The sequence below is a fragment of the Microcaecilia unicolor genome, chromosome 8, assembly GCF_901765095.1.
Source record: "Microcaecilia unicolor chromosome 8, aMicUni1.1, whole genome shotgun sequence".
Taxonomy (NCBI): domain Eukaryota; kingdom Metazoa; phylum Chordata; class Amphibia; order Gymnophiona; family Siphonopidae; genus Microcaecilia; species Microcaecilia unicolor.
The window spans coordinates 3,013,988-3,041,094 of NC_044038.1; the positions used below are offsets into that span (position 1 = coordinate 3,013,988).

Sequence of the window (27,107 nt, forward strand, 5' to 3'; positions counted from 1 at the left end):
TTTGAGAAAATTATGAAGATCATTCTCGTCTCTCTCTAGTTCCCCCTCACTGCACACTCTTAACTACCCCCAGAGAGTGAAATAAACCAATTTGACAGCGTACCCCAGTCCAGCTCTTTCTTGGAAACCAGGGCCCACGGTTCCTACAGAAGATACTTTTATGAGACAGGCTGAGAAAACTTTGCTGAACAACATGCTGAGAAAGAATATAGAGTTGAATGGTCAGATTGCCTTGAAGGAAGACCTAACAAGGTGGCTCCCTTTCCTTTCAACCATAACAACTTTTACACTAATCCTCCTTCTTATCAGTCCATTATGCATGTGAATGGCTTGTATCAGAACGTAAACAATGTGTTGCTGGTGGGTGTTTACCCTAATGAAATTGCTTCAATTGCTTTTACCCCCATTTCTAAAAATGTAGAAGGAGATCTCACTCAAGTTGAAAGTTTTAGACCAGTGGCGAGTATTCCCTGGATAGCAAAAGTCCTTGAGTTTGTGAACTATCAATTCTCACTTTTTAAAGAAGAATCTATGTATTCACATTCCTCACAGCACGGGTCTCGTTCGATGCACAGCACGGAGATAGTGCTTATAACAGAAATAAAGTGATATGTAGCTTTGGGTAAGGAAGCTGTACTGTTGCAATTTGATATTTCCGTGGCATTTGACGCTGTGGATCACAATTTACTGCTTTTTAAATAGAGTGAAATGGGTACTGAGGGATCAGTCCTTAATTGGTTTTCGTCCTTCTTGGGGAAACAGATAATATAGCGTTTTGAAGAATGGTGTAGCATGAAAAGGGTTGGAAGCCGAACTGCAGTGTCCCTCAAGGATCCCCATTGTCACCCCAACTTTTTAATGTTTGCATGAGTCATTTGGGAGGTTACTTACAGTCTTTAAACATTTTTCATTATCATGTGCCTTGTTCAAGATTCTTTGGGGAATACTTTTTCATTACTAAGGCATTATATAAAAATAGTAGAAGATTGGGACTTTCTTAAACTGAATACTCAGAAAATAGTTAGTATGGTTTGGTGACCAGCAGAAGGTCTGCTCTGAAATAATAAATCTTTCCTCAGGCACTTCTTTAAATTGTGATAATAAATCAAAAGTGCTTGGTATAATTTTAGATTCTAAGCTATTTTATGAACACCAGATTAATGCTTTGGTCCCCAAATCTGGCTCTGAGAGAGATTTGCAGGCACTGCCTCCTTGATATGCAAATCTCTCTCATGAATATTCATTATGAATATCATGAAAACCTGACTGGCTAGGGCACCTCCAGGTCCAGGTTTGGTTTGGGAACCACTGATCTAAGGAAATGGAGAGCAATTAATGCATCCTTCAGCCCTGGTGGATTTCAAACAATAGCAAAGGCAATTTTGCTTCCATTATTGGATTATCGTAATGCTTTATATTGCGGCATAAATAAACAACAAATGTGGTGACTTCCAACTTCTGCAGAATACAGCTGCTAGATTAATCTTTGGATCAGGCAGGTTTTGTGAATTTCGCCCCCTGTTTTGAATAACTTACATTGGCTAAGATTAGAACCTCTAATTCAATTTAAAATAGCCTGTCTGGTCTATAAATGTATTTATGGTGCTAATTCAGTTATGGTAGGAAACTTGCTTGTATTCCAAAGTCATAGAGGACATCCAAGGATTTCTAAAAATCTGTCTCTCGATATTCTGTAAAAAAAAAAAACCAAAAACATGCGATTGAAGTCTGTTTGGAAATATCTTTTGCCTTCCAAGGCACAAAAATATGGAATAGTCTATCTACAAAAGTTTGTTTAACTGCTCCTTATGGTGCTTTTTGAAAGATCTTAAAATGTATTTGTTCGTTTCTTAATGTTATGTTTTATTAAAATGACTTAGATGGATATTTTAGGTTAGATAATTGATTGTAATGTAATTCTATCCGGTTGGGATATCTCTTTGCTCCGTGATCTGCTTTGAACCACAAGTTAAAAGCAGAATAGAAAGGGGAAAGGGAAATGGGACTTGATATACCGCCTTTCTGTGGTATTTTGCAACTACATTCAAAGCGGTTTACATATATTCAGGTACTTATTTTGTACCAGGGGCAATGGAGGGTTAAGTGACTTGCCCAGAGTCACAAGGAGCTGCAGTGGGAATTGAACCCAGTTCCCCAGGATCAAAGTCCACTGCACTAACCACTAGGCTACTCCTCCACTCATTCCACCAATAAGAGCCAACCTCATCAGTGATGTCACAATGGCTTGATTGCCCGATACTTGGCTCACTTCTGATATTGTGATGTCATAAGGGAAAGGGGGAAAGGGAACTGGGACTTGATATTCCGCCTTTCTGAGGTTTTTGCAACTACATTCAAAGCGGTTTACATATATTCAGGTACTTATTTTGTACCAGGGGCAATGGAGGGTTAAGTGACTTGCCCAGAGTCACAAGGAGCTGCAGTGGGAATTGAACCCAGTTCCCCAGGATCAAAGTCCACTGCACTAACCACTAGGCTACTCCTCCACTCATTCCACCAATAAGAGCCAACCTCATCAGTGATGTCACAATGGCTTGATTGCCCGATACTTGGCTCACTTCTGATATTGTGATGTCATAAGGGAAAGGGGGAAAGGGAACTGGGACTTGATATTCCACCTTTCTGAGGTTTTTGCAACTACATTCAAAGCGGTTTACATATATTCAGGTACTTATTTTGTACCAGGGGCAATGGAGGGTTAAGTGACTTGCCCAGAGTCACAAGGAGCTGCAGTGGGAATTGAACTCAGTTCCCCAGGATCAAAGTCCACTGCACTAACCACTAGGCTACTCCTCAAGCTTTCCTTTTGGGATTGATCAGCATAAAAAGAACCAGCAGATGTGAGATGATTCCTTCTCTTGGTAAAAGATGTCTCTCAGGGTTGTTGTTGTTGATGACTAAAGAGGTTGGCATCCCTTCTCTTGCCTCTCTCTCCAAGGTCACTGAGGGGACCTTTTACCAAGCTGCGGGGAAAAGGGCCCTGCGCTGGCAGCAGGGGCTGTTTTTCCCACGTGCCAGGGCCCTTTTTACCACATGGCCATGTGACGGGGAGCCCTTACTGCCACCCACTGAGGTGGCGATGGCTTCCGTGCTGCCCATGTACTGCCGGGTTACTGCCATGTGTAACACATTCCCAAACGTTTGGCTTGCAAGACTCCATTTTCTATGAAGAGACTGTTGCTGTAGTTCCCACAGTGTCCAATACAACTGGGATGATTTCTGAATCTTTTTGGTGTCTCTGATGACATTTGTCTCTTCCAGAGCCCCTAATACTAGAAAGGAATTATCTAGACTTTCAGAAACATCTTTAAGTCTATATATTTTTGCTTAAGCATACGATTGAATTGTAATTGGGTGGATCTTTTTCTAGTATTTAGTCCTATTTTAATTTAATATTATGGATATTTTATGTGTTCCACTGAGGTAGGATTTTTGGATCACGTGTTGTAAGCTCCTTTGAGCAGGGACTGTCCTTTTTTGTTAAACTGTACAGTGCTGCGTAACCCTAGTAGCGCTCTAAAAATGTTAAGTAGTAGTAGTAGTAATACTTCTCAGGCTTTGTGTGAGGGTTGGCCTCAATATCTGACCAGAACAATATTTCTTCAGCTTAGTCAAATTCTGAGGTCACTAGATGATTATTTGTTGGTTGGTTGTTCCTTCAATCAAGGAGCTACAAGGGAGGCGCTAGAGATCTTGAACGTTTTTGGTTATGGCACCTATTTGCTGGAATGAGAGACCTAAGGTGGCTACTCTGATCAGAAGGCTTTTATGTCATGGCCTTTTCCAAAGTGGCTGTAATTTTTAGAGGAGATGGACTGGGATTTTTAGTGGACTGGTGGGACAGGAGATGTTATTTGTTCTTTTGCTTATGTTATGTGTTTGATGGTGTGAACCACATCGATTGAATTGGCCGTCTTCAAATCTAAGCTAAAAGCCCACCTTTTTGATGCTGCTTTTAACTCCTAACCCTTATTCACTTGTTCAGAACCCTTATGTTATCATCCTCACTTTAATATTCCCTTATCTCTTATTTGTCCTGTTTGTCTGTCCTAACTAGATTATAAGCTTTGTCGAGCAGGGACTGTCTCTTCATGTTCAAGTGTACAGCGCTGTGTACGTCTAGTAGCGCCATAGAAATAATAAGTAGTAGTAGTATAAGTGACTTTACATAAGAACATAAGAGTAGCCATACTGGGTCAGACCAAACCTTTTTTTTAACCCATTAGTGCCCAATGTTCCCATATGGGAACAAATCAATTTGTTCCCATATGGCTTATTATGGGTACATTGGGCACTAATGGGTTAAACCCAGATATGCTAACTGCTGTTACCACATCCTCCAGCAGAGAGTTCCAGAGCTTAACTATTTGTTGAGTGAAAAAATATTTCCTCCTATTTGTTTTAAAAGTATTTCCAAGTAACTTCCTTGAGTGTCCCCTAGTCTTTCTACTTTTGAAACAAGTAAACAATCGATTTCATAGTAAATCATAGTAGATGACGGCAGAAAAAGACCTGCACGGTCCATCCAGTCTGCCCAACAAGACAACTCATGTGTGCTACTTTTGTGTATACCCTACTTTGATTTGTACCTGTGCTCTTCAGGGCACAGACCGTATAAGTCTGCCCAGCACTAGCCCCGCCTCCCAACCACCGGCTCTGGCATAGACTGTATAAGTCAGCCCAGCACTATCCCCGCCTCCCACCACCGGCTCTGACACAGACCGTATAAGTCTGCCCAGCGCTATCCCTGCCTCCCAACCTCCAGTCCCGCCTCCCACCACTGGCTCTGGCACAGACCGTATAAGTCTGCCCCGCACTATCCCCGCCTCCCAACCTCTAGCCCCGCCTCCCACTACCGGCTCTGCTATCCAATCTCGGTTAAGCTCCTGAGGATCCTTTCCTTCTGAACAGGATTCCTTTATGTTTATCCCACGCATGTTTGAATTCCGTTACCGTTTTCCTCTCCACCACCTCCCGCGGGAGGGCATTCCAAGCATCCACCACTCTCTCTGTGAAGAAATACTTCCTGACATTTTTCTTGAGTCTGCCCCCCTTCAATCTCATTTCATGTCCTCTCGTTCTACCACCTTCGTATCTCCGGAAAAGGTTAGTTTGCGGATTAATACCTTTCAAATATTTGAACGTCTGTATCATATCACCCCTGTTTCTCCTTTCCTCCAGGATATACATGTTCAGGTCAGCAAGTCTCTCCTCATACGTCTTGTTACGCAAATCCCATACCATTCTCGTAGCTTTTCTTTGCTTTACTTCTACTCGTTCTACACCACTCAGGATTTTGTAGACCTCAATCATATCTCCCCTCATCTTTCTCTTTTCTAAGCTGAAGAGCCCTAACCTCCGGAAAAAAATCTTTTCCGGAGATGGGAAAGCGGTAGAACGAGAGGACATGAAATGAGATTGAAGGGGGGCAGACTCAAAAAAGATGTCAGGAAGTATTTTTTCACGGAGAGGATGGTGGATGCTTGGAATGCCCTCCCGCGGGAGGTGGTGGAGATGAAAACGGTAACGGAATTCAAACATGCGTGGGATATGCATAAAGGAATCCTGTGCAGTAGGAATGGATCCTCAGAAGCTTAGCCGAAATTGGGTGGCGGAGCAGGTGGGGGAAGAGAGGTTGGTGGTTGTGAGGCGAGGATAGTGGAGGGCAGACTTATAAGGTCTGGGCCAGAGCCGGTGATGGGAGGTGGGACTGGTGGTTGGGAGGCGGGAAATACTGCTGGGCAGACTTGTACGGTCTGTGCCCTGAAAAAGGCAGGTACAAATCAAGGTAAGGTATACACATATGAGTTTATCTTGTTGGGCAGACTGGATGGACCATGCAAGTCTTTTTCTGCTGTCATCTACTATGTTACTAACCTCTTTAGCCTTTCCTCATATGAGAAGAGTTCTATCCCCTTTATCATTTTGGTTGATCTTCTTTGAACCTTTTCTAATTCTACTATATCTTTTTTGAGATACGGTGACCAGAACTGAACGCAGTACTCAAGGTGAAGTCACACCATGGAGCGATACAGAGGCTTTATAATGTTCTTGGTCTTATTTTGCATTCCTTTCCTAATTCCTAGCATCCTGTTTGCTTTTTTGGCCACCGCCACACACTGAGCAGATTTCAGTGTATTACCTACAACGTCATCTAGATCTTTTTCTTGGGTGCTGACCCCCAAGGTGGACCCTAGCTTAAGGTAACTATGATTCAGATTATTCTTCCCAATGTGCATCACTTTTCATTTGTCCACATTAAATTTCATCTGTCATTTGGATGCCCAGTCTGCCAATTTCCTAAGGTCTTCCTGCACTTTTTCACGGTCCATATATGTTTTAACAATCTTGAATAGTTTTGTGTCATCTGCAAATTTAATCACCTCGCTCATCTTTCCGATTTCCAGATCATTTATAAATATGCTATCCCAGCACAGATCCCTGTGACACTCCACTTGTCACCCTCCTCCATTAAGAGAAATGGCCGTTTAACCCTACCCTCTATTTTATGTCCAATAACCAATTCTTAATCCATAGAAGGACATTGCCTCCTATCCAATGATTCTCTGATTTTCTCAGGAGTTTCCTGAAAACCTAGATACACTACATCAACCGGCTCACCTTCAAAGAAATGAAGCAAGTTGGTGAAGCAAGACTTCCCTTGGCTGAAACCATGCTGACTCTTTGTTAATATTCTATGTTGATATTTTCTCTCAGTAACTTGTTGTACTTCAGGTTCTTTTATATTACACTCTTCTGTCGGACTTTTTTTCTTTTATTGTCCCTTGTTAAATCATCCTGATGCCATCTGAGAAACTCTTCACCACTCATAGTTGTTTCATCAAATGGTAATCACAGTAGCTGTACAACTTCAAATTGTAGATGCAGTGTAATCTGGGGATCCTTGGTATCTCTGGGATTAAAGCTCAATTCCTAATGAGTTAATAAGACTTCTTAGCAGATTTAATGCCAAACAAAATAAGAGTAATGACAAGAATTCTCCCAAAATGTCATGGATCTTGATGGAGTATTTGCGAGGTTCACAGTGAACTGTGAAATACTACTACTACTACTTATCATTTCTAAAGCGCTACTAGACGTATGCAGCGCTGAACACTTGAACATGAAGAGACAGTCCCTGCTCGACAGAGCTTACAATCTAATTAGGACAGACAAACAGGACAAACAAAGGATAAGGACAAAGAGTAGCAAGATTGTGGAATCCCAAAGAGTAGCAAGATTCCGGAACCCAAAGAATAGCAAGATTCCGGAATCCCAAAGACTACTACTTATCATTTCTATAGCGCTACTAGACATATGCAGCGCTGTACACTTGAACATGAAGAGACAGTCCCTGCTGGACAGAGCTTACAATCTAATTAGGACAGACAAACAGGACAAACAAGAGATAAGGGAATAACATTAAAGTGAGGATGATAAAATAAGGGTTCTGAACAAGGGAATAAGGGTTAGGAGTTAAAAGCAGCATCAAAAAGATGGGCTTTTAGCCTAGATTTGAAGACTGCCAGAGATGGAGCTTGATGTACCTGCTCAGGAAGTCTATTCCAGGCACATGGTGCAGCAAGATAAAAGGAATGGAGAGTGGAGTTAGCGGTGGAGGAGAAGGGTGCAGATAAGAGAGATTTACCCAGTGAACCAATAAGGTTGAATGCTTTCTTATTACACCAGTGCAAGGCTAAGGGACATAAGCTGTTCCCTGCTTGCAAAAACACTCCCTTCAATAGCAGCAGCAGCTTCAGACAAACTGGACTCAAGTCCCACTGACAGGTGTCATCATCAGAACCGGCCTTTTAAAAGATCTTTGCTGGCTGGAGATGGTAGGTCTCTTTCTGAAGAGTTGTCCAAAGGGAATGTTCCCTTCTGGGGCTCGCTCGGGACTATTTGGGATTTTAGGTCTTTATTTCTTAGAATATAACTAATCTGTTACCAGATGTTGGTATAATGGAGGGAACAGTAGGCTTGAATAGTGTTAGGTGTTATTCTGACATTGGTAACATTTGTATTTTTCTTTTTATACTGATGCAATGTTGATATAGCTGCATTTTGTTTCAGTTTGTATAAACTGCTGAGGGTCCTGGTATGTCTGAAAACAGCATAATTACAGCATCTCAGGGTATCTCTGTTCCAGCCAGCCAGAGGCACAGCGCGATGAGGTACATGATTTCCTGCCACAGATTCAGCTGCTTTTAATTAAGGAATAGTCGTGAATTAAAAAAGCATATGTCGGGCATGCTGTTGCTAGGATTTCTTTAATAAATGCAGTGCAGATACGGTATCTGCCTTTGTAGCTCATGCTGCTGCTCTCAGATCTGGAGAGAAGAGAGACAGGACAGAGAACGAGGAGCGATTCCAGGGGACCTGTTACATTAAATGAGAGATGGAATTAAAAGAAAGCTCAGGTTTTATGCAAAAGCTCTTTCCCGCCTGAAGGCACAGGTGAGCTGCAGAACAACCCCCCCCCCCCCCCCCCCCCCCAGTGTGCAGCTTCCTGTCTGTCATGCCGTTGTTCTGGGGAGGATGTTTGGAGCTTCTGGGGGAGAGCAGAGGAAATCAAACCCCTCCCAAAAGAGAACCAGAAAGATCTGTGAGTGGAAGGCCTGAAAAGGCCGGAACCCTGTCTGTTATACGTTCTTTTGTAGAGGTTAGACACCAGCCGGTTACACAGATTTCAAACAGCACAGCAGTACCCTCAGTGTGCTCATGGCCGCCGGGGTGGGGCAAAATTCCCCGGACCCAGCCTGCAAGGAGGGCTGGCACCAGGGTCTGTCTCTCTCCTGCTTCTGTGTGCTGGGACTGGCACACAGGAACAGGAGACAGACCCTGGCGTTGGGCCCCCCCCCTTGAAGGCCGGGGAGGAGCAGGCGCACCGACGCAGGAAGGTGGGTGGTGGTGGTGGCCTGTGAGGGGTGGCAGCAGCAGCTGCATGTGTGCTGTGGGGGGGGGGGGCGGTGGCTGTGTCCCAAGTTGGAGGGGGGGCAGTGGCTGCGGCAACCCTGCCCTGGACCTAGCTCTGTTTCTCGGTGACCCTGGGTGTGATAGGATGAAGGAGGGAATTTCAAACATCTGAAACCTTTGTTTCTGGCCAACATCAGAAATCAGATGGTTCTCAAGGTTGTCTTTTGCAGTGGCTCCTTGTAGATCAGAGTATCAGAGATGACATCTGTTCAAAACTCTGCAGCATGCCTGGACCACTATCCTGAACTGATTATTAAATGCGGCTTCATTTTTCTAATTCATTGGACTGCAGCAATGGGTGAACAAGGTGTGGTGCTGCTTACGCCACAGTGGCATCTGTCTCAGTTAAAGCACAGGGCAGGAAGAAGGGTCACACAGAGAGGAGGAGGAGTCTAGCAGGTCAGGGTTCAAATCCCACGGATGCTCCTTGTGACGTTTGGCAAATCACTTAGGTCAGTGCAAAGGTTAAGATTCCGTCCCTCTGGGGTGAGGAAATACCAATTGTACCATTGCTCACCTCAAACTGATCTTTGGAAAGGTACCAATGCACCTCAGCCCTTCCCCCACACCACCATCTGTTCTTCAAGCATTGGAGCCAACTTTTCAAAATTATCGGGGGTGCTAAGCCCAATGGAAATGGCCCCTCCCTGGACACATACAAGGAATTTTCTCAATATTGGGGGTGCTCGAGCACCCACAGAGTCGGGTCCAATGGTTTCTATTCTTGTATTTCTTCTATGATTCTTTTTAAACAAGGTTGTATTCATCAGATCAAGTGATAAGATGTGATTTATGTCCAAATAAATAAATATTGGGAAGCCCCCCCCCCCTCCCCGCACACCCTATTCAAGGTGGCAGGTTCTGCTTCTAGGGAAATTTCAGCAGGATCTCCATTCACTGCCCGTTCCCTTAGCTGTGCATTACTATGGAAACCTTTTGTCCAAGAAATACCCAGCGCTTGGCCAGGGAATTAAGGACATTAGAACACGCTTCAGGACTCCTTTCTTCCTTTTCTGTGATCCTGAGGACATATTTTCTAAGGCAAATCAAGTGTGGTAGAGGGGAAGGGGCTGGAAGAGGGACAGTGATCAGAAACACAGGCAGCAGCTTTCCTGCTTCACTTCCATAAATGAGCAATGTCGGGGGGGGGGGGGGGGGGGGGGGGGGGGGGTGTTGCTATTAGGGAAGAAGAGCAGCTGGGTAAAAACAAATTAAGGAGAACAAGTGGATATTAATTTATTCTCGGAGAAGGGTCCATCAGACTAAGGCACAACTTTGTAGACCTGGGCAGGGGCTGAAGCTGAGGGTGAGATATATGTGACCCCCCTCCATCGATTCCTGGAGGCAGCGCTGCTTTTCTTGGGAATATCAGATCCACAAGTGAATGCAGGGGTTAGGGTGAGCCTTTGCTGGGTCTGAAAATGTGGAGCCAGCTGGCAGCTCTGCCACACCGGTAACTGGCCAGCAAATACCATTTTCCCAGACATCTGGCTGCTCAAATGCCAGGCAACAAGTTTAAAGCATGCAAGGGACAGTGAATGCAACACTTCATGGATCAAAAATGCAAACCTTATACAATACTCTAAATTGAATACAGTGAACAGAGGACAGGTAATACATGCTCACATCAAGATGTTTATTTATTTACCGCCTTTTTGAAGGAATTCACTCAAGACGGTGTTCAGCAAGAATAAGTCAAACGTAAGCAATAGACAATTACAGCAGTAAAAATATTCAAACAATACAAAGTATGACGTGGAGGGGCATTTTCGATATGACGTCTAAGTCTGACTTTGGACATTTTGCAAAAAATGGCCACAATCTGAATAAGAAAGAAAGGTCATTTTCAAAAAAGAAAAATGTCTATCTTTTGTTTTTGAAATTACTGTTTCGAACAACATTTTGTGATTTTGGACGTTTTGTTTTTTGGTTCATTTTTGGAAAAAAAAAAAAACCTTCCAAGTGCAAAATGCACAAAATCAAGCCATTGGGATGTAGGAGGAGCCAGCAGTGGTCAAGGATTTTTAAGCCACTCACAGCCGAGGGCTGAATTAAGCCTGGTTATTCAATGCCAGGCCATAAATATCTGGAGACATGTGGTCACTGGGAAGTTAACTGAGCGATATTCAGACCAATGCTGGGTCAGCTTTTGTGCTGCTACCTCACATCCTGTCTGTTAGCAGCTGTCTGAGACGTGAATCCCATTTTACCCCAAATCCAAAATCCAACCTATAGCGTCAACACATGTTACGCCATGAGCCTTTGCTCTTATCCCAGACCCTACTGAGTGAGTGTTGTCACAGTAATCAGGAGGACATCTAGAGGATGGGTAAGGATTAGATCATTGCCTTGGAACTAATTCAGCTCTCACGGCACTTTATTCTGAGATGGGCAGTGATATTTTGCTTTCACGGAACACGATGCCATTGGTCTATTTTAGTCTCTACTTAAAGTCTCTCTTCTTTTCTTTGCAGGTTTTCTGCCCTACATCACGCAGCATTAAACGGGAACACTGAACTCATCTCCCTTCTCCTGGATGCTCAGGCTGCTGTTGACATTAAAGATAATAAAGGCAAGTGGTGTGACTACTGCTTTTGACTGTCTCAGGTGTGACTGCCCTGCAAGTGACTGTGACTTCCCCTGCATGTGACTACCATAGGTAACGTGAGTAACATAGTAGATGACAGCAGAAAAAGACCTGCACGGTCCATCCAGTCTGCCCATCAAGATAAACTCATATGTGCTACTTTTTGTGTATACCTTACCTTTTTTTTTTTTTTGTTACATTTGTACCCTGCGCTTTCCCATTCATGGCAGGCTCAGTGCAGCTTACATGGGGCAATGGAGGGTTAAGTGACTGGCCCAGAGTCACAAGGAGCTGCCTGTGCCTGAAGTGGGAATCGAACTCAGTTCCCCAGGACCAAAGTCCACCACCCTAACCACTAGGCCACTGATTTGTTTCTGCCATTTTCAGGGCACAGACCGTAGAAGTCTGCCCAGCACTAGCCCCGCCTCCCACCACCAGTTAAGCTCCTGAGGATCCATTCCTTCTGAACAGGATTCCTTTATGTTTATCCCACGCATTTTTGAATTCCGTTACCGTTTTCATCTCCACCACCTCCCGCGGGAGGGCATTCCAAGCATCCACCACCCTCTCCATGAAAAAATACTTCCTGACATTTTTCTTGAATCTGCCCCCCTTCAATCTCATTTCATGTCCTCTCGTTATACCGCCTTCCCATCTACGGAAAAGGTTTGTTTGCGGATTAATACCTTTCAAATATTTGAATGTCTGTATCATATCACCCCTGTTTCTTCTTTCCTCCAGGGTATACATGTTCAGGGCAGCAAGTCTCTCCTCATACGTCTTGTAACGCAAATCCCATACCATTCTCGTAGCTTTTCTTTGCACCGCTTCCATTTTTTAAACATCTTACGCAAGATACGGCCTCCAAAACTGAACACAATACTCCAGGTGGGGCCTCACCAACGACTTATACAGGGGCATTAAAACCTCTTTTCTTCTGCTGGTCACACCTCTCTCTATACAGCCTAGCAACCTTCTAGCTACGGCCACCGCCTTGTCACACTGTTTCATCACCCTCAGATCCTCAGATACTATCACCCCAAGATCCCTCTCCCAGTCCGTACATATCAGACTCTCACCGCCTAACACGTACGTCTCCCGTGTATTTCTACTCCCTAAGTGCATCACTTTGCATTTCTTCACATTGAATTTTAATTGCCAAACCTTGGACCATTCTTCTAGCTTCTGCAGATCCTTTTTCATGTTTTCCACTCCCTCCCAGGTGTCCACTCTGTTACAAATCTTAGTATCATCCGCATCTGACTGTCTCAGGTGTGACTGCCCTGCAAGCAACTGTGACTGCCCCTGCATGTGACTGCCTCAGGTGTTTCTGCCCCTGCATCTGACTGTCTCAGGTGTGACTACCCTGCATGCAACTGTGACTGCCCCTACATGTGACTGTCTCAGCTGTGACTGCACTGCATGTAACTGTGACTGCCCTGCATGTGACTGTGACTGCCCCTACATGTGACTGTCTCAGCTGTGACTGCACTGCATGCAACTGTGACTGCCCCTACATGTGACTGTCTCAGCTGTGACTGCACTGCATGCGACTGTGACTGCCCTGCATGTGACTACCCTGAATGTGACTTGTCTCAAGTGTGACTGCCCTGCATGTGACTATGACTGCCTTGCATGTGACTGTTTCAGGTGTGACTACCAGTGCATGTGGTTATTTGTCTGAGTTGTGACCAGCCCTGCATGTGAGACTCTGAGGTGTGACTGTTGTCTCAGACATGATAACTCAGCACTTGACACGGTGAGTTTCAGCTATGACTGCCTCTGCAATGTAACTGCCTTTCACATGTCTGCAACACGGCTGTCTCTCTGCCTCTCTTTTTCAGTGTGTTTTCTACTTTTTCATTTTGCATGTTTTGTAGGAGAACAACCTTCACGCTTGGACTGTCTCTCTTTGTATGATTATATTGTCTGTTGATGTTGTAACTTATTTATCTGTTCTTACCCGCCTTGAACCTGTAATGTGGCAAGATACAAATGTTCAACAACATTGAAGTATCTGCCTGTGTGTTAGGAATGTGACTCTCGCACTGTAACTGTTTCTTGAAATCACTTTCCATCTGTTATCACTGAAAAGAATCACTGTCTGCCTCTCTGAGTTATCGCTAACTAAACCCGTCTTTTGCACCGTGTGACTGTCTCGCTGGTATCATTGGTGGGAATGTATGCTTTGCTCTGTGAATATCTCATGAGGTGACTGTCTTTTTGTTAGTGCAGTCTTTGCACTGGTTTATGTTGTCACTGTCTCTTTATCACCGAAAGGAAGGTATCCTTTGCACTGTGAGTGTCTCATGGTGTGAAGTTTCTCTGTTGTCATTGACAGGAATGCATGTTTTGCACTATGATTGTCTCAATATGTGACCATATTTCTGTCTTCCTGACATGAATGCTTCTTTTATACTTTGACAGTCTCGTAATATGGCAGTTTCTCTGTTGTGTGACAGAATTGTATTCTTTGCACTATGACAGTCTCATCATGTGACAATCCCTCTGTATTTCTGATGAGAATGCGTCCTTTGCATGATTGATGTGACAGAATCTCTATTTCTGACAGGAATGTTCCTTTGCACTATGGCTGTTTCATGAGGTTTCACTCTTTCTGTGTATCCCTGGCAGGAATGTTCCTTTGCACTGTGGCTGTTTCATGACGTGACAGTCTCTCTGTGTTTCCCTGGCAGGAATGTTCCTTTGCACTATGGCTGTTTCATGACATGACAGTCTCTCTGTGTTTCCCTGGCAGGAATATTCCTTTGCACTATGACTGTTTCATGACGTTTCACTCTCTCTGTGTATCCCTGGCAGGAATGTTCCTTTGCACTATGGCTGTTTCATGACGTGACAGTCTCTCTGTGTTTCCCTGGCAGGAATGTTCCTTTGCACTATGGCTGTTTCATGACGTGACAGTCTCTCTGTGTTTCCCTGGCAGGAATGTTCCTTTGCACTATGACTGTTTCATGACGTTTCACTCTCTCTGTGTATCCAGGGCAGGAATGTTCCTTTGCACTGTGGCTGTTTCATGATGTGACAGTCTCTCTGTGTTTCCCTGGCAGGAAAATTCCTTTGCACTATGGCTGTTTCATGACGTTTCACTCTCTCTGTGTATCCCTGGCAGGAATGTTCCTTTGCACTGTGGCTGTTTCATGATGTGACAGTCTCTCTGTGTTTCCCTGGCAGGAATGTTCCTTTGCACTATGACTGTTTCATGACGTTTCACTCTCTCTGTGTATCCAGGGCAGGAATGTTCCTTTGCACTGTGGCTGTTTCATGATGTGACAGTCTCTCTGTGTTTCCCTGGCAGGAAAATTCCTTTGCACTATGGCTGTTTCATGACGTTTCACTCTCTCTGTGTATCCCTGGCAGGAATGTTCCTTTGCACTGTGGCTGTTTCATGATGTGACAGTCTCTCTGTGTTTCCCTGGCAGGAATGTTCCTTTGCACTATGACTGTTTCATGACGTTTCACTCTCTCTGTGTATCCCTGGCAGGAATGTTCCTTTGCACTGTGGCTGTTTCATGACATGACAGTCTCTCTGTGTTTCCCTGGCAGGAATATTCCTTTGCACTATGACTGTTTCATGACGTTTCACTCTCTGTGTATCCCTGGCAGGAATGTTCCTTTGCACTGTGGCTGTTTCATGATGTGACAGTCTCTCTGTGTTTCCCTGGCAGGAATGTTCCTTTGCACTATGACTGTTTCATGACGTTTCACTCTCTCTGTGTATCCCTGGCAGGAATGTTCCTTTGCACTGTGGCTGTTTCATGATGTGACGGTCTCTCTGTATTCCTGACAGGAATGCGTCCTTTGCACTATGCAGCCTGGCAAGGAAAGAAGGAACCAATGAAAATGCTTTTGAAGTCTGGGTCAGCTGTGAATATCCAATCTGAGGAGGGGCAGATCCCACTGCACCTGGCTTCACAGCACGGGCACTTTGATGTGGTGAGAGACAGCTGTGTGTCCTGACTGTATATGGTATGACAGGCAGGGCTTTTTGTCAGCTGCCTTCCAAAAATGTCCTATCCACCCCATTATATTTCTCACTTAAAATCGCCCACTTTTTCTGGGTCACATGGCTGCATCCACCGTACTGGCTGGTTACTCTGAATCCTAAGATTGGCTCTGCATGAGTACCCGCACTTTTTTTAACTAGGGAAAAAGCACTGATGACAAGGGTAACACAATACATGTTATACAATGTGATAAGAATATAAGACTATCCATACTGGGTCACACCAAAGGTTTCTCTAGCCCAGTATCCTACTTCCAAAAGTGGCCAATCCAGGTCACAAGAACCTGGCACAGTCTCAAGAAGTAGGAAGACGCCAACCCCATGTCTACCTTAATGGCAGATTATGGAGCTTCGCTAACTGCTTTTACCACATTCTCTGGCAATGAGTTCCAGAACTTAACTACACACTGAGTGGAACGATATTTTCTGTCATTTGTTTTAAAAATATTACTATATAACTTCATTGCATTGTCTCATAGCAGGGGCGTAGCCACGGGTGGGCCTGGACGGGCCCAGGCCCAGCCACTTTTCCTTCAGGCCCGCCCAGCGCCCACCCTAACAAGCCCCAACCCAAGCCATCTTTTCCTGCATCTTCTGCTGACTCTCCCCATCCGCGTGGTCTGTTTAATTTTAGTCCTTGAAGCGCCGTTCTCCCTCCAGGACCGCACCGGCGATTCCGATAGCCTTCTGCCAGCGTGCATCGTCGGGGGCGGGGCTTCTCCTTAGGCGCATCCCACCTCAGGACGCGCCTGAGAGGCCCCGTCCCCGACGACGCACTCCACGCTGGCAAAAGGCTATCGGAATCGCCGGTGTGGTGCTGGAGGGAGAACGGCGCTGCAAGGACTAAAAATAAACAGACCACGCGGACGGGGAGAGCCGTCAGAAGAGAGGGAGGGGATGGCGAAGGGAGAAAGCGCTGCCAAGGTAGGCTGAGGGAGACAGAAGAAAATGCCGGGGGGGGGGGGGGGGAATATTTTAAAATTACTGTGTAGGGGTGGAGTTGGGAACAGCCCACCCAGGTTAATGCGGGGCCCGCCCAAAATGGCAGGTCTGGCTACGCTGCTGTCTCATAGTCTTTGTAGTTTTAGAAAGAATAAATAATCCATCCGCATTTACTCGTTCCGTTCTATTCAGGATTTTATATACCTCTATAATATCGCATCTGAACCATTTCTGAAGGGCCCTAATCTCTTCAGCCTTTCCTCATACAAAATCTTTCCATTCCCTTAATCATTTTGGTCGCCCTTCTCTGTACCTTTTCTAATTCCATTATTTAATTTTTGAGATGTGGCAACCAGAATTGACGACAGGTCCTATGATGTGATATACAGCTGTATAGCCTGGCTCTCTTGGGTATGACAGGGTATATCTGGCACAGGTCCTATGATGTGATATACAGCTGTATAGCCTGGCTCTCTCGGGTATGACAGGGTATATCTGGCACAGGTCCTATGATGTGATATACAGCTGTATATCCTGGCTCTCTGGGGTATGACAGGGTATATCTGGCACAGGTCCTATGATGTGATATACAGCTGTATATCCTGACTCTCTCGGGTATGACAGGGTATATCTGGCACAGGTCCTATGATGTGATATACAGCTGTATATCCTGACTCTCTCGGGTATGACAGGGTATATCTGGCACAGGTCCTATGATGTGATATACAGCTGTATATCCTGACTCTCTCGGGTATGACAGGGTATATCTGGCACAGGTCCTATGATGTGATATACAGCTGTATATCCTGACTCTCTCGGGTATGACAGGGTATATCTGGCACAGGTCCTATGATGTGATTTACAGCTGTATATCCTGACTCTCTCGGGTATGACAGGGTATATCTGGCACAGGTCCTATGATGTGATATACAGCTGTATATCCTGACTCTCTCGGGTATGACAGGGTATATCTGGCACAGGTCCTATGATGTGATTTACAGCTGTATATCCTGACTCTCTCGGGTATGACAGGGTATATCTGGCACAGGTCCTATGATGTGATATACAGCTGTATATCCTGGCTCTCTTGGGTATGACAGGGTATATCTGGCACAGGTCCTATGATGTGATATACAGCTGTATAGCCTGGCTCTCTCGGGTATGACAGGGTATATCTGGCACAGGTCCTATGATGTGATATACAGCTGTATATCCTGGCTCTCTGGGGTATGACAGGGTATATCTGGCACAGGTCCTATGATGTGATATACAGCTGTATATCCTGACTCTCTCGGGTATGACAGGGTATATCTGGCACAGGTCCTATGATGTGATATACAGCTGTATATCCTGACTCTCTCGGGTATGACAGGGTATATCTGGCACAGGTCCTATGATGTGATATACAGCTGTATATCCTGACTCTCTCGGGTATGACAGGGTATATCTGGCACAGGTCCTATGATGTGATATACAGCTGTATATCCTGACTCTCTCGGGTATGACAGGGTATATCTGGCACAGGTCCTATGATGTGATTTACAGCTGTATATCCTGACTCTCTCGGGTATGACAGGGTATATCTGGCACAGGTCCTATGATGTGATATACAGCTGTATATCCTGACTCTCTCGGGTATGACAGGGTATATCTGGCACAGGTCCTATGATGTGATTTACAGCTGTATATCCTGACTCTCTCGGGTATGACAGGGTATATCTGGCACAGGTCCTATGATGTGATATACAGCTGTATATCCTGACTCTCATGGCCAGTATATACCTGAGCCGGGCAGCATGCCTTGATCAGTACAGCCTGGTTGTTACCTATGATTGGATCTGGAAATATTGTGGTTGCTGGTACCAGACTTGCCCTCTAATAAGTATTCAAGCGACTGGCCTGCTTTGAACATAACTGAATATCCAGAGCCCCTTCTGCTCTTTCTTCAGCTGTTCATGCATCAGAGGGTGACTGGGGTAGGACGGAGGGTGGCCGGGGTGGGATAGAGGCTGTACCTAACCACCAGTCTCTTTTGCTCTTTCCTCAGTCAGAGATGCTCTTACAGCATCAGTCTAATCCTTGCATTATGGACATCTCTGGGAAGACGCCCCTGGACCTGGCCTGTGAGTTTGGCAGAGTGGGGGTGAGTTCTTTGCAACAGAGTAAGTTACCCTGACTGTGGACTGCTTTATTTAAGGAATTTTAACTTACACCCTAAAACTCTTCAGGCAGGACCCAAAGTTCAGGTTTTATCGCATTATGGGCATGGTCCCTGATTTTTTAAAGATGCCACTCTCAGGGATTGATTTCTGTGGGAATGGCCTGGAAAGCAGTTCTGCCAGAGTGGTAGGGGTGTCTTGCCTCAGCCCTCCACTTCCAGACAACCAGCAGGGACAAAGAGGAGAGGGAGAGAACAGTCATGGTCAGATAATCAAAGGTAAACGCCTGTGTTTGCCTTTGCCCTATGTTCAGAGCCAGCAAGTTTGTATATCCATAAGCTCGCTGGCTCTGAGCACAAGCAGCATGCAAATACATGCTAAACAGGGCATTAGGTGTTCCTTCCCAATGCTCAGCGGGCAGCGCACCAAATATTGGCTCTGCTCCCGTGGCAAACCCTACGCCAGCTCAGAGCTGGCATTAGGGTGTGCAGAGCACTGGGGAAGAATGGAGAGCCCTATCCGGACACTAGGGGGCTGGAGGTCCAGTGCAGGAAGTTTTTTGCGTGCAGGGGGGATGGAGGTCTACCGGATGTCCAGTTCCCTTGTGTCATGGCGGAGGGGGGATGGAGGTCTGCTGGACCTCCAGCCCCTTGTGTGCAGGGATTGGGTAGGTGGGACTGGAGGTCTGGTGGACCTCCAGTCCCTTGCGTTGGTCTGCTTGACAGGTCCAGGTTTTATGTTTTGACAGCCTGGACTTGTCAAACAACTTCTGTGGGAGGATTGCCCAGGCATAATCCTCCAGCAGAAGTGCCCTGATGATCAAAGCTAATGGCGTCCATAAATTTGCATATTATTAGCTATGATCATCAGGGCTTTATTTCACTGTGCTGTTCCAATGCTAATTTTAAAGCGCTGTTCGGAACGGCGTGGGAAAATTGAACATTGGCCTGTGATTCCTAATACATCCCTTCTTCTCCAGTTGCTTCTACCCCAACCTTCACCTCCCCCGTCCCAGCTCCACTTCTCCTTTTTGTCTGCAAATTAAGCCCTGCTTGTTCTGTACTAGAGAATGAGACAGGGACAAAGTTTGTCCCCTTCCCCGCCCTGTCCTTGTGGTTCCCTCTTCATCCCCCACCCCATCCCCACAGGCTCTGTCTCTGTCCCCGTCCCATCTCTGCAGGCCCTGTCTCCGTCCTTGCCCCGTTCCCACAGGTTCTGCCCCATCCCCGTGGGCTCTGTCCTCATCTGCAGAAGCCTTGAACACTTATGATTTTATATTTAAATCTTTTTATTAAAGTATAAAAAGGAACAATATGCTGTGCAACTGTTGTGTATAAATTACAAATAGAAACCAATGATAACAATAAGTTACTATAATAACCCCCCCCCCCCCCACCACCACCATCTTCTCTTCCAACCCCAACAATAGCTGACTTCTACTACCCCAATGAATCTTAATCCACCCTGTTAATATGTCCAACCCATTTTGTATGCCCAGCGGGGGGAGAAATATGCCTTATAAAGAACTGTTATGATTTTTTAATCTGTGGTTGAATAAGTCATCAACAATCTCAGGATTCAGTCTAGCTCTCCTGTCTCCCACAGTCCTTCCTGCAATAGAAGATGTGCTGGTAGCAGGAATGTACAGGATCCCCCATGCAAATTTTGCCAGTTGTGGCCAGCATGTTTGCTTGTTTTTCCAAAAAAATCAAAATACCATCGTCTACATCAATCAAACACAAGCAACAATCCAGTTTATTAATAGGCTTCAAAGTAGAAAATGACACGGGGACAAAGTTTGTTCCCATCCCCACGGACTCTGTCCCCATCCCCACTCCGTCCCTGTGGGCTCTGTCCCCGTCCCTGTGTCATTCTCTATTCTTTACCATTATTTAAGTACTTGGGTGTTCACAGCCTTACCCCTACAGTCTCCAATCAGAGAAATGTTATCAAACTTCAGGGGTCAACAGATTTTATTTCAGAATCCACAAAGTGCCAGCTAGTAACTCAGTGGCAGTGCTGTGTGCCACCTTCAGGTCAATCAACGTTTGATTCCTGAGACCAGCTCTTGCTTCTCAGGCTCGATGGGTCTGTGGATGCTCTGAAGGCAGTGCTTCCAGCTTCCAGAGGGAGGGAGTCTCAGCTGTTACACAACAGCAGCATCTAGGTGCCAGACTCGGGATCCACACCTGCCTGGTGCTGGAGGGTGTGTACTCTATAGGAGCTGGCCAAGGACTATCACTGCAGTGCCTGCATGAGCTGAGAGAGGGAGGAAGAGTTGAAATGAGGAAATTCTGGGTTGGAGTCCTAGAAGAGACCAGTTCTGAATGAGTTGGACGCGTAGAGAAGCAGAAGGAGACGGCCAGTTTTCGTGTTAGCAGCCAACTTGGCCTGAGGTCTTCTACATTTCAAGTAATGGATCCCACTTTATGGAACTTGTTGCCTGTTGACCTTCAGAAAATTGAATCATATCTTTCCTTCAGGAAGCAGCTTAAAGCTTATTTATTTCAGAAGGCCTTTCATAACTTTATTTCATGAATTGAGTGAAGGCAGAGACTAGCTCTCTATTGTAACTTGTGATGTGATGTGGAGTTTGTTTTGTGTGATTTCCTAATTTTGTTTTAGTTTGCATATTTTATTACATGGCAAATTGTAACCCACTGGAAAGTGTGGATTAAGCGGAATAGAAATATTTTAAATAAATAAATAGCCATGGTCCCTGGGAAAAATGAAAAGGTCCAAAGAGAGAGAGAGGGGGGGGGGGGGGGGGGAGAGAAAAGCATTGTAATAATAAAATGTGAGCTGGAGATATATCTCATTAGATAATAATACAGCACACATTTGCTTATTAAAGACACCCCCCCCCCCCCTTGATAGTCAAATCTATTAGCCGGCCAGAATAGCATATTGGCTCCTAACTGTTAATATTCAGCGGAAGATAATTGTTTCTCTCAACTGATTATTGCCGGTCAGCAGCTGGTTGGTAACTGGCTTTATCGCATGACATGGTCGGTTAGGCACAGATTTTCAGCAGTAAACCAGCTGTTTAGTGGTTAAAATAGGCCACATAAATATCAGGCCTATCTTTAACCATTAAAACGGTAACTGGTTAGTGCTAAATATTGGCATAACTGGTTATCTTTTCAGCGATTAACACCGCCCCCCCCCCCCCCGGAAACAGCCCGGCATCGAATATCTGGGTTTAACGCGGTAAATATTGGACCCACCATGTCCTACCTGCTGAAGAGTGCTGGTGAGGCAGAGTAACTCAGGAGGGGGCATCTGATCCTGCACTGAAGTGTGACCTTGGACCTGTAGCCGTGAAGAAGTGCAAAAGTGACATAAAGAGCAGCTGAAGACGGTTTTCAAGGAATTGCCCAGGGCTGAAAACTACATGCACCCCTCAGTGCACATACTTGAGGCAGACATGGGAAACAACTGCTTGCCCTGGGATTTGTAGTATGGAATGTTGCTACTCTTTGAGATTCTGCATGGAATCTTGTCACTCTTTAGGATTCCAGAATCTTGCTGTTCTTTGGGTTCTACATGGAATGTTGCTACTCTTTGAGATTCTGCATGGAATCTTGTCACTCTTTAGGATTCCAGAATCTTGCTGTTCTTTGGGGTTCTACATGGAATCTTGTCACTCTTTAGGATTCCAGAATCTTCCTATTCTTTGGGGTTCTACATGGAATGTTGCCACGATTTTGGTGTCTGCCAGGTACTTGTGACCTGGCTTGCCCACTGTTTGGAAAACAGGATACTGGGCTAGATGGACCGTTAGTCTGACCCAGTATGGCTACTCCTTTGTTCTGGTACCCACAGACCCAGTGCTGGGGGAGGGCTGGCAAGGCAGAGCATAATCTACTTCACAAGAGGTTGGAAGTACCTTTCCACCAATGGTGTCTGCCAGCCCTGCTGACTCCTAAATCTGTGGGGACTTTCCCTTTGAAAAGTACCACAATGGACCTTCAGAATTTCAGAATTGTCCCCCCACCCCAAAAAGGAGATTTCTTCCTATAGGGAAAGCACCTTTTGACATGTTCAGTGTGCCATCTGGTGGATCATTCCACTCCTGAGCACTTAAGCCCTGCCGGCTAGATGCTGTGACTGAAATTTCCTGAAATGTGACAGCTAAAATTCAGCCAAACTAAATGTCTGAGTACCTTGCGTGTGCTACAGGTCAGTAGCTCGATGTAGCACCTGACTAGACACTACACAGCTAAGTCCTTCCCTCTGCCCGGGACACCTCTGTAGCCTGCACCTCTCGGTTCCTATATTTAGGGGGACTTGGGGGAAATTTCCAGTCTGCAGGATTCAGCTGCCTAAGTCCAGTGGGTTATGCTCTAAACATGCCCTTAAGTGGAGAGTGCTGGGATAGACAATGGAGGAAAGGCGATAGGGATACCTGAGATCCATCTCTAGTAGAAGCCAAACACATCCAAGCAGGAGATGAGAGAAAGTAGAGGGAGAAGTCAGCTAGCAAGTGGCAATGCAGTTAGGGACTCTTATGTTTGATGACACTGCTTTCCGTTCCTTTATTCATGTGTTGTGTGTGTCTCAATTAGATTACTACTGCTACTAATCATTTCTATAGTGCTACTAGACATACGCAGCGCTGTACACATTATATGCAGGTACTTTCTCTGTCCCTAGAGGGCTCACAATCTAAATTTTTGTACCGGGGACAATGGAGGGTTAAGTGACTTGCCCACAGTCACAAGGAGCTGCACTGGGAATCGATCCCAGGTTGCCAAGCCTGCTGAATGAAAAGAAGTTACATCCACTACAAACTTCCACCATATGATTGTTGGGGCATGCTCGTAAATTTGACCATATAACCTCTGTCTTTAGTACCATTGGTTACTTGTGTACTTTCGGGTATCTTTAAATTATTGGTCCTGGCCCACAAGGCTTTATTTTCTAAGCTTCCTTCTTTGGCCAGGTTATGTTCCAACACGACAGTTGAGTTCAAAGGATGAATGTACGTTGGTGATGGCATCCCTTTCAACAATCTCCAGTGCCTTTTTTTTTCACTTGGCTGAACATCCTGCCAGGGAGGGTGAGGGTGGAGGGGGTCACTTAAGAGATTTAAGAAATTGTTGAAGGAACACTCGTTCATTGTAGTGTACCTAACAGTATCGCTGTGGTTCAGGTGTCTGTGTATCCTTATCTGTTATCCTTTTTTTTAATTTAGCTGTCTTGATGTGTATTTGGTTGATTGTGTGGACTTTCCTTTCTTTGGTTTTATTTTGTGTTTTGCATTGTTCATTTCTGTGTTGTTCTTTAAGCCAAGCAGTTTGGCAAATTTGAAATAAACTGTGAACTCTACTTTCTTTCTCATTTTGCAGGTTGTCCAGCTGCTGTTAAACAGTAACATGTGTGTAGCGTTGCTGGAACCAAAACCCGGAGACAGCACAGACCCCAACGGAACCAGCCCCCTGCACCTCGCTGCCAAGAATGGACATATTGACATTATCAGGTAGAAACGGACGTGTGTTGACATTAACATAGTGACAGGTGGACACTGATATTGTGAGGTAGTGACAGATATATCGTTGTTAGGAAATACTGTATTTGTTTTGCTTGTGCTCCACTTTGATGTTTATTGGAAATCAAATTGTAATTAATTAAATAAATACAGTCAATCAATGAATACAGTAAGTACATGTTATAAGGTAGTGACAGACAAATGTTAACATTAGCACTGCTTTATTTATTTAAAACTAGCCGTTAAGCCCGTAAAAACGGGCGAGTACTGCAGCCCTCCTCTCTCCCCTGACCTCACCCTGTCCACCGATCCTCCCCCCCATATCCAGCGACCCTCCTTTTTCCCTTGGCCTCCCCCTCCCCCCATGTCCAGCAACCCTCCTCTGTGCCCTGCTCTCATCCCAAGTCCAGCAAGTCTCCCCCCTGCCCTCCCCCCATGTCCAGCTACCCTCATCACCGCCGCTCCCTCCCCCCTCCGTGCCGGGCCCCCTGCACTGACCTGACAGCGCCTCTCACCTCCGTGTGAAAGCGCTACAGGCAGCAACAGATCGCTCTGCTGCTGCCTGCAGCGCTTCCACACGGAGGTGAGAGGCGCTGTCAGGTCAGTGCAGGGGGCCCGATACGGAGGGGGGCAGGAGCGGCGGCATGGATGGGGGGAGGGGGGAGGTTGTTTCACGCAATGTTCCTTTCCAGGCGCAGCGGCGGCATCCGACAATTCGACTCTGTCTCCCTCTCTGTTCCGCCCTCTGACGTCATGACATCTTGACGCGAGGGCAGGACAGAGAGGGAAGTCTGTACTGCGCATTTGCAAGTGAGTACGGTCACTTGCCGTTTATATGTTTGATAGTTATAACCCGTACTTACCACAGATCAAGGCAGAGTACAGTAAAGATACATATGATAATTAAAATATAAAATACAGTGCAATATGTGGGCAATATAGGTTCCTTCAGAGCTCATATAGATTCACCAATATCCTCATCTGTAGTGTGGCACAATTGTATTCCAACCAGCTATGTACTAAAAGCCTGTGAGAATAAAACTTCTCAATTGCTTTCAAAAAAACAGCAGTATTATCCGCCAGTTCTTACATCAGTTGGCAAAGTGTTGCGTTCAAATTGCCCCACGTAGAGTAAATTATGTTATTTACGAGTTTAAATTAACCGGCACTGTAGCAGTTTCCTAGTATTATCACACCCCAGTGATCTAGAGGAAATATATAATACCATTGAGGATAAGAAGTATGAAAGCCCATCAACCGCCACAATTCTACGTATCAAATACAGTATCTTAAACTTAATTCACCAAAATACAAGAAGCCAATATAGAGAGTAGAGTATTGGAGTAATATTTTCATAATGTGCAGTTCCTGTTAACAATCTATCTGCCGAATTCAGAATTACTTGACATGCCTTAATCCTAGTCTGAGACATTCCCGAAAATAAAGAATTTACAGTAGTCCAATCGGACTAAAATCAAAGCTCGCAGCTAGTGGAAGGCGCATTGATAATAGCAGATGGTAACAGATACATTGGAGTCAATGTTCACAGCAATTTATGGGATTAACTTTGGAGTTAACGGCATAAATCATTTGTTTTCAAAGGCCTGGGGCTGTCGTCCTCTGCACTACTTTCAACCAGGCTCAAAGAGGTCTGGCCCAAAGCGATTCATTCAGGAGGATGAGGGCTGGGAGGAGCTAAAGGTTAACTGCATAGTGCTAATATTGAGCATTATCTGACCAACCTCGTGTGTGAGTAGCTTCATATAATAGCTGTGTTAAATAAAATGGAGAACCTAATCTTTGAAGTTAGGCCTGCATCTTCAGTGGTCCGAGTTAACTGGATAAACTGCGGAAAACCCACTTAAAGTTAAGCAAATAGCAAATGTTTCTTTGCCAGATGTTGACCTTATTGTTGTTGGCGGGTAGGGATGGGCGTAATAATTAGTAAATTACCTAGGTCAGCATGATTTACTACATACATCTCAGTCTGGTTTTCGTGCTTCTCATAGCACAGAAACTTTGCATGTCGCTCTGTTAGATCGTGTTAAGCAAATTGTAAGTAAGGGCCGGCGCTCTCTAATTATGTAGCTGATCTTTCAAGTGCATTTGATCTTGTTGACCCTACAGCGTTACTTGAAATTTGGATAGCTTTGGTTTGGAATGTCTGTGGTGATCACAGAGCTTGGCTTACGTTCACGTTCGAGGAGATGGTCAATGGGAACAGCAGGGAGTTCTCGGGGGGGGGGGTCTCATGATGATGAAATGTTGACACAAAGACCTCAGGAGATCAGATGACATAATACAATACATCTATTCTTATAGTCCACAACTACCTCAAGGACTCTACGGGGATTATGGATTAAAGAAGTCCAAACAGTTCTTGGAGAATTACAAAACACAGTTAAAAATACCCAACCCTTAACATACTAAAAACTTCCTAAACAAAAAAGTGTTTAAGAGTTTACACTCCTTACCTGAACTGGTAGAGAATTCCATACACGAGCGGCCAAAAACGCAAAAGAAGAAGAAAAAAACAACTTCAAACGAACATTTTTTGCACTTGGATATTGAAGTAGTAATGGATTCCTAGAAACCCCTGATCTAACATAATTAGGGAAAGCAATAAGATCCATCATATAAAGCAGAAAATTACCATATAAACTATTAAAAATCATTATACGTAATTTAAACTAGACACAAGCCTCTACTGGTAACCAATGTAACTTCACCAACAGAGGGGACGCCCGCTCATAAGTGTGTGCTGAGAATATCAGCCTGGTCGACACATTCTGAACCGTCTGCAATTTTTTAAAAAGAAACTTCGGGCAACCCAAGTAAATCAGTAAAAAAAAAAAATCCCTGATAGTGGCGAGGCAGGGCATTATATCATATTTTGGGGTCAGCACT

General features: G+C 45.0%; 1 protein-coding gene across 1 annotated transcript in view; it reads left to right on the top strand.

The window, feature by feature from the left end:
- CASKIN1 (CASK interacting protein 1) overlaps positions 1 to 27,107 on the top strand; it is a 181,994-nt gene that overhangs the window by 88,224 nt on the left and 66,663 nt on the right. Inside the window, exons 3-6 of the mRNA XM_030213148.1 lie at positions 11,472 to 11,569; positions 15,393 to 15,538; positions 18,598 to 18,693; positions 24,061 to 24,191. Of these exons, the coding sequence (XP_030069008.1) occupies positions 11,472 to 11,569; positions 15,393 to 15,538; positions 18,598 to 18,693; positions 24,061 to 24,191 (471 nt within the window). The remainder of the gene's footprint in view (positions 1 to 11,471; positions 11,570 to 15,392; positions 15,539 to 18,597; positions 18,694 to 24,060; positions 24,192 to 27,107) is intronic.